The 7,145-nt window shown below is 46.4% G+C and overlaps 2 protein-coding genes across 2 annotated transcripts in view; one reads left to right on the top strand and one right to left on the bottom strand.

The window, feature by feature from the left end:
- Positions 1-3,771, bottom strand: part of ppp2r3c (protein phosphatase 2, regulatory subunit B'', gamma) — a 5,240-nt gene extending 1,469 nt beyond the window's left edge. The window contains exons 1-9 of the mRNA XM_025059152.1: positions 3,450-3,771; positions 2,340-2,461; positions 1,819-1,923; positions 1,620-1,732; positions 1,176-1,273; positions 1,023-1,093; positions 818-950; positions 630-685; positions 302-409 (exon numbers count right to left, since the gene is read on the bottom strand). Of these exons, the coding sequence (XP_024914920.1) occupies positions 302-409; positions 630-685; positions 818-950; positions 1,023-1,093; positions 1,176-1,273; positions 1,620-1,732; positions 1,819-1,923; positions 2,340-2,461; positions 3,450-3,516 (873 nt within the window). The 5' untranslated portion in view covers positions 3,517-3,771. The remainder of the gene's footprint in view (positions 1-301; positions 410-629; positions 686-817; positions 951-1,022; positions 1,094-1,175; positions 1,274-1,619; positions 1,733-1,818; positions 1,924-2,339; positions 2,462-3,449) is intronic.
- A 47-nt stretch (positions 3,772-3,818) lies between these two features.
- The window catches only part of prorp (protein only RNase P catalytic subunit), an 8,369-nt gene continuing 5,042 nt past the window's right edge, over positions 3,819-7,145 (top strand). Inside the window, exons 1-8 of the mRNA XM_008308770.3 lie at positions 3,819-4,456; positions 4,526-4,664; positions 4,745-4,979; positions 5,049-5,338; positions 5,695-5,742; positions 5,843-5,975; positions 6,578-6,688; positions 7,100-7,143. Coding sequence (XP_008306992.1) covers positions 4,129-4,456; positions 4,526-4,664; positions 4,745-4,979; positions 5,049-5,338; positions 5,695-5,742; positions 5,843-5,975; positions 6,578-6,688; positions 7,100-7,143 — 1,328 coding nt within the window. The 5' untranslated portion in view covers positions 3,819-4,128. The remainder of the gene's footprint in view (positions 4,457-4,525; positions 4,665-4,744; positions 4,980-5,048; positions 5,339-5,694; positions 5,743-5,842; positions 5,976-6,577; positions 6,689-7,099; positions 7,144-7,145) is intronic.

Below are 7,145 nucleotides of genomic sequence, written 5' to 3'. Positions count from 1 at the left end.
GTGGGGGGGGGGATATATATATATATTTACCTCTGAAGACTAAACTAAGACCAATCAGTATAAGTCTGTGAGGAATCAAACAGTTATCAAAGTCATTTTCTACTATCTAACTCATCAAATACGTCATGGTTTTGACGAGGTCCATGTTTGAGGTCCGTCATGAATTCATTTGATCATTAACTGGACCTTTTCCAGAACAGACCTTGAAGCCAAAGTCTGATCCTTCATTCTTCTTGTGCTGCTGTTTGGTTTTCACAGGTGTGGAAAAACAAAACGTATCATTGATCACGTACAAGGTTTGATGATGATCCAGAGGTTGGACCACCTCCTTACCGTAGACTCTGAGAGCTGACGGTGCTGAGAACCAGTTGGACTCCTGACTCTCCTTGGACAACTCCTCATCTCTGAGCTGGAACCACAGACGGAGAAGCACGAGTCAGAGAGAGCCAGTACAAAACACAAAACACAAAACACAAAACAACTCTAGGACGTCTCTAACGTCTGACTGGAATATCACTGAAATTATTTCTGACTTATTCTGTTAAGAAATGGCAGCTGGGATTCAGAGCCACAGCTGGGCCGCCAGCCATAGGTTGGTGTGACGTTTGACGAGTGTCAGAACATTTTACCTCCAACAAATCATCCAGGAAACTACACGCCAGGATGTCCTGAATTTTAATCTTTCCTGAAAAAAAAAAAAAGAAAATATTTTTGTCACTGAAACATTTTGGACCCAAAGAAAACAAATCTCAATAAACCCTGTACTTGTGTGTGGGTGTGTGTGTGGGTGTGTGGGGGGGGGGGTGCTCAGTCTCACCTGTTCGGAGCGGGTCGAGGAAGAAGAAGAACTTGCGAACAGCCGTGCAGACATAAAAGGAGTAGAAGGATTTCTCCAGTCCGTCCAGCTGAGGCAGCGTGGGGATGAGCTCCAGGATGTAGTTCTCCAGGTCCTGCAGCGGTCCACAGTCAGTGTGTGTGTGTGTGTGTGTGTGTGTGTGTGAGACACAGTAGAACTGACTCACAGACTCTCTGAGGTAGCCCTGTCCTGCCACATCGTACAGACTCAGACCGATCCTGGTCTGATGGAGCCACACTGCACAAACAAACAAACAAACAAACAAATAAATACGTTTTTACATCACTGTCCAAAAATAACAGCAGATTTTGTACAAAACCTTTTCTCATGACGTAGTTGAAGAACTGCATGATGGAGATTCGGCCATAGGGGTCGTTGTTGAGCAGCTTGGCGAAGACTCTGGCTGTGAAGAATTTTCTACAGAAAATAGAGAAAAGGAGAGGTGTTGCATTCTGGGTAACAAACTCTTCTTTTAGTCCAACACTTTGTTTTGTTGCTGTCTTTGTTGTTGTCCGAGGCTAACAGTGACCTGAGCCCACCACCACCACCAGTCAGCAGGGGGCAGCACCTCAGTGGCAGCTGGTGGACTCGAACCTGAAACCTTCCAGACTCAGGTCCGCTTCCTTAACCACTAAGCCACCACTGGTAACACGTGGCTGTGTTGTGAGAACCAATCAGAACCAAGTAAACGGTGTGGCAGGAACATCTGGAGACACCTGTTGAAACTGTTACGGCCAATCAACATTTACTTCCTGGTACTCACTTGCATTTTGGCCCCGCCTTCTCCCCGACCTGCAGGTAGGCTTCATAGCTGATCATGGCCTCATCTCCACTCAGTGGAGGAACTTGGTGCTTGTCCAGGAGGAACCACAGGTTCTACAGAAGGTCGAAGGACAAAAAGAGAATCGAGTAAATCAAAGTTGATCAACAATCCAGCGATGTCATTGGTCCAAACGTGTCACCTGCAGTTCCTCGTTGTCCAGCAGTTCTCGACTCTTCCTCTGGAGAAACACAGCTCTGGATTCTTCTCTCAGCTTCTGCAGTAACACCTCATCCTCTGCTGGCAGCTGTAGGAACTGCACTGTTACTTCAGCTGTCATGGCTCCTCACTCAGTGTAGTCGTTAAAACATCAGTTAATTAGGGGTTAATTATCAAATATATTACTGGTTGTTGTTTTTATACATTTTCAATAATATGAAACGACCAACCAGGCTGTGAAGTATAAACACTGAGTTCCTGTCAAATGTATGCAGTAATACTGCAGTCACAGGTTGGTAAAACTACTCAGGATTTCTTTTAAAATTCTATTTCAGTGGTTTGTTTGATTACAGTCACTCAAACGTCCTCTTTATTGAAATGGAAAAAAAAAAGGTGCAACATTTTATTATTGACTTGTTACATGTCGTTACAAAATCCAACATCTGTTGATGAACCTCGACTGTTTTGTACTGAAAGTGTACTGAAAGTGTACTGAAAGTGTACCCTGTAGTAGAACCGTGGGATGTTCTTGTACGACCGGTCTCTGTCTTTGCCTCCTTTCCATTCGGTGTAATATTTAGTAAACAACGTGGTCTCGTCCTGTTCTTCCTTTTCGCCTTTTTCATCTGGTTGAACAGAAGCAGTTGCACAGTGAAATAGTGAGGTTAGAAGGAGCAGAGGTGGTGGAGGTGCAGGAGTTTAGGTAGTGAGGACCAACTGTTCAGAGCAGAGGAGACTGTGGAAGAGAGGTGAAGAATAGAGGACAGGCAGGATGGAACAGCTGAGAACAGTGTCAGGAGTGATCTGTGACAGAAGAGTGTCAGCTAAGGTGAAGGGAAAGGTTTACAGGACGGTGGTGAGACCAGCCATGATGTATGGTTTAGAGACGGTAGCAGTAGGTAGAAGACAGGAGGTGGAGCTGGAGGTGGAGCTGGAGGTGGCAGAGTTAAAGATGCTAAGATTCTCTCTAGGAGTGACAAGAATGGACAGGATCAGGAATGAGGTCATTAGAGGAACAACACAGACAGGAAGGTTAGGAGACAAAGACAGAGAAGCCAGATTGAGATGGTTTGGACATGTGCAGAGGAGGGACAGTGGATACATTTTTTTCAAAAAAAAAATTCAAAAAAAAATTCAAAAAAAATTTTCAAAAATAATTTCAAGAAAAAAAATTCAAAATTTTTTGAAAAAACATTTTTTTTCAAAGATTTTAACTAAAATGTTTCAAAAACTGACCAATTTTGAATGACCAAAGAATGGACAGGATCAGGAATGAGGTCATTAGAGGGACAACACAGACAGGAAGGTTAGGAGACAAAGACAGAGAAGCCAGATTGAGATGGTTTGGACATGTCCAGAGGAGGGACAGTAGAGACATTGGTAGAAGGATGTTAGAGATGGAGCTACCAGGTAGGAGAAAGAGAGGAAGGACAAAGAGGAGATATATGGATGCAGTGAGGGAGGACATGCAGATAGTTGGAGTCAGAGGAGGAGATGTAGAGAACAGGGACAGATGGAAATCAATCATTTGCTGCAGCAACTCCTGAAAAGAAAAGGGACAAAGCCGATGGAAAAAGAAGATATGCTAGCTGAAGTTAGCCTAAAGTCTTTTACCTTTTTTGATGTTTTCTGTCCTTCTTTTCAATATATCCGACCACTGAAGCTTTTCTTCCTCGTCCATAACTGCTTCTGTCGATTTGAGGCGTAAAAACAAATAATAAATCAATAATAAAACAGCCAAAAGTTTTCATACGTACGGACGTAACTAAAACAGCGTCACGACAGTCAACAAATGCAGTTTCCGGCTTCAGAATAAAAGTCAAATTCGAACGCGGTTGTTTATATTTGTTTTGTGGTTGTCGTATAAAAACACGATTCTTTGCTTTTAAAAATACATCACGTTTTAGTATAAATACATTTCCGCCACGTTTCTCTTCATAATGAATTGACATACGTTGCTCCAGTATTTAATTTTGAAATGTTTTCCTTTTCCGTTGTCTTATGCTGTCACGTGTTGATGACGTCAAGGACTGCGACTGCCCTGAGAATGTGTGTGAGGTTTCATGACCGCTGTTGTTGTAACTTAAAATTTAGAAAAACAAAGAGTTTGTCTAATTTGTTTTACCACCGTTTTGGTTCGTAGACTTATCGATGTGTTTTGTTTTCTTCCATCTTAGCTTTAGCATCTTAGCTCTTTTATTTACAGATCATCACCACGTGTGTTTGTGTGATAGGATTTTTGGTTATTATTGGTGACTTGGGATGATGTTCGTGACCAGGTTTTAACAATAACATGGCCTCGTATTTCATCAGTGCGTTCTTCAAAGTCCGCGGCTCTTTTTCCACAGTAAAGAACCCAGTCCGTACGTCATCAAAGCTTCTTCACGCCGCTCATTCTCTGAGTTCCAGAGACAGTAAGTCCAACTTTAGAAAAACGGTTAACAGACACGATGGACCGAGTAAAGAACACCGAGGTGTAGAAGCCCGGAGCTCCGCTCTTCTACACTTCCATCCCAGCTCGGTGTTTTCTGCCGGGACGGCAAAGAAGAGAGCGGAGATCCAGAGAAGGAGAGAGGGGGTGGAGGAGGAGCACACCGAGAGAGGAGCAGCCAAAACAGAAGGTACTTTTTAAACCGAATCTAAAAACATTTACGTCAAAGAAAAACACAACTGACGGCCTGTCTGTACAGGACGGCTGCAGCCTCCGGACCGACCACTGACTCCTGCCGAGTGGAAACTCCTGCGGGAGTCTCACAGAAACCTGAAGGTCTTTGACATCGCCATGATGAACGTCCTGCTGGCGTCCAAGTCAGAGCTGAGAGTGGCCAAGTCAGTCGTGTCTGTGACTGCAACCTTTTCAGTTTGTTCAAATCAACTGTTTCACGTGAACGTTGTCAAATGTGCTTCAGGTCTCTGTTGACGTTTGTTGCCACGGAAACAGGAACGCTGTCCTACAACCTCCTGCTGCGTTACCTGGCTCTGTGCGTATGTCACGGCCACGACCACGAAGTGCCTGATGTCTACGAGATCATGCGGAGCAGCTTCTCTTGTCTGGAGACGGGAGCAGCCAGCCTGTTCATCCGGTCCTTCAGCCGAACTGGGAACTGGAGCCGGGCCTTGAGCCTCCTCCAGGAGGTGAAACAGGTGTGGAGCCGGAGAAGAACCCTTGTTTCAGTTCCTGCTCATCTTCTGACTTCACTCTTATCTCCACAGATTTTCAAGCCTTCAGCACGAAACTACGGCGACGTGATCGCGGCGCTGATGCGCCACGGTCAGCTGACCGCTGCCTGGACTCTTTACCAGGAGCTGATGGACAATGGACAGACGCCGTTCCAGGAGACCTGGAGCTCGTTATTTCAGCCGGTGGTGAAGGACACTGAAGGACAGACCACGTCTCTGCACCAACAGCAGCAGAGGCTGCTGGGAATTCTGCACTACATGAGGAACAACCAGATATACCCGCAGGAGCGGCTGGCCCACAGCATCAAGGCTTGGTTTGAAAGGTATGAACCGCCACACGGGAACAGGAAGTGAACCAGGAAGTGGACGGGAACAGGAAGTGAACCAGGAAGTGGACTGAACCAGGGAGAGTTAGTGTGCTCATTAATGCCCTCTGGTGTCAGGGTTTAATAGTGGGTCACAACCAACACTTTTAGGAGCATACTGCCACCTAGTGGACTAGAGTGTGTAGTGTCATGGTCTGACCAGTCAGTTTTCATTTCAAGTCGTCACAGATTTGTATCCATTTTTTTTAACCGATTCCCGACGCACCGTTACCTCTCTACTTTTACGACATTCTTTTGCAGAAGCATAAACCGGTTTCAGAACCTCCTTGTTCTTCCCTCTCTGTTCCTGACAGTCTACCAGGGCAGAAATGGACCGGACGCTGGACCAGTGTCCACCCCAGGTACGTACTGTGTCCGTTAACACACAGGACTAAGGTCACGCACCATCAACCCTGACTGACCTGTGTGTGTGTGTGTGTGTGTGTGTGTGTGTGTGTGTAGCGGCTCCTGCAGGTGCTGTGGCTCGGACCTGGAGTCCATCCAGCTGACGGTGGAAGAGTATCAGCAGCTCAAAGACCGAGTGATGACCGACGTGATTCAGGGACCAGACATTTTCACCAAGACGACACCCAGGGTACCAACACCTACAGCTCTAAAACATGGAGTTATACATTAGTTACATGTAGAATCCTTTCAACCTTTCCAACACCAATGACTTGTGGGTAATCTGCTGATCCACTGAACCACTGCACCACTGATCCACCGAACCACTGATCCACTGAACCACTGACCCACTGAACCACTGATCCACTGAACCACTGATCCACTGATCCACTGATCCACTGAGCCACTGATCCACTGAGCCACCACTGCCCCTAAGATATTTCTTCATTAAACTGAAAGAAAATGGCAGAAAAATATTGTTCACCTGCCTCACAGACCACCACAGACCTCCACAGACCACCACAGACCACCACAGACCATCACAGATCTCCACAGACCTCCACAGACCACCACAGACCTCACAGACCACCACTGACCACAGACCTCCAGAGTGTCTACGTCTACAGACTGATCTGACTTTTCAACATCCACAGGTTTTAACCTCAAACTGAAGAAGAGACTCAGTGTTTGACCAGCTGTTGACGTCACGTCTGTCCCTCCCCCCTCCTCGTCCCTCCTCCTCGTCCCTCGTCCCCCCTCCTCGTCCCTCGTTCCTCCCCCCTCCCCCAACAGGAGCTGGGATACTTCAAAGAGTTTGTGAAGCAGAGAGCGCCCTTTGACGTCGTCGTGGACGGGTTGAACGTGGCGAGCAGCAACGTGGGCAAATGCAAGCAGTCGACCACGGTGAGAAAAGACAAAGTGTCAGTCACATGGTACGGTACATGGTAACACCAACACTGTAGTGTGTGTGGGGGGGGGGTCACATGACCTGGAGGAGAGGTCACCTCGTTAATGTTCATCAATGAATGAATTAATGAAGAGTCCTGAGGACTGGTCAAAAAGTTCTAAGACACAGTTGGGAGGGAGGTCATCCAGCTTCAACGTGAGGTCAGAGGTCAGCCCGGCCTCACTGACCTGTGACTGAGCAGCTAACTGATGTGATAATTAATAATCATCATCATCGTTAATCTAATGATTTTCTTTGATTGATTGACAGTTTCACCCAAATCCTAACGTCGTCTTCTCCTGGTTTTACAACAAACTTTTGGTCAAGTCTTGTATTCATCAGCGTCTCCCTGGTGTCTGTACTGTCAGTTGTTAGCGGTGGTGTCGGGGCTGCAGCGTCAGGGTCTGTCTGTCC

This window comes from Cynoglossus semilaevis, chromosome 1 (assembly GCF_000523025.1).
Source record: "Cynoglossus semilaevis isolate Cse_v1.0 chromosome 1, Cse_v1.0, whole genome shotgun sequence".
Lineage (NCBI taxonomy): Eukaryota > Metazoa > Chordata > Actinopteri > Pleuronectiformes > Cynoglossidae > Cynoglossus > Cynoglossus semilaevis.
This window is presented reverse-complemented; position numbering and strand designations above follow the sequence as displayed.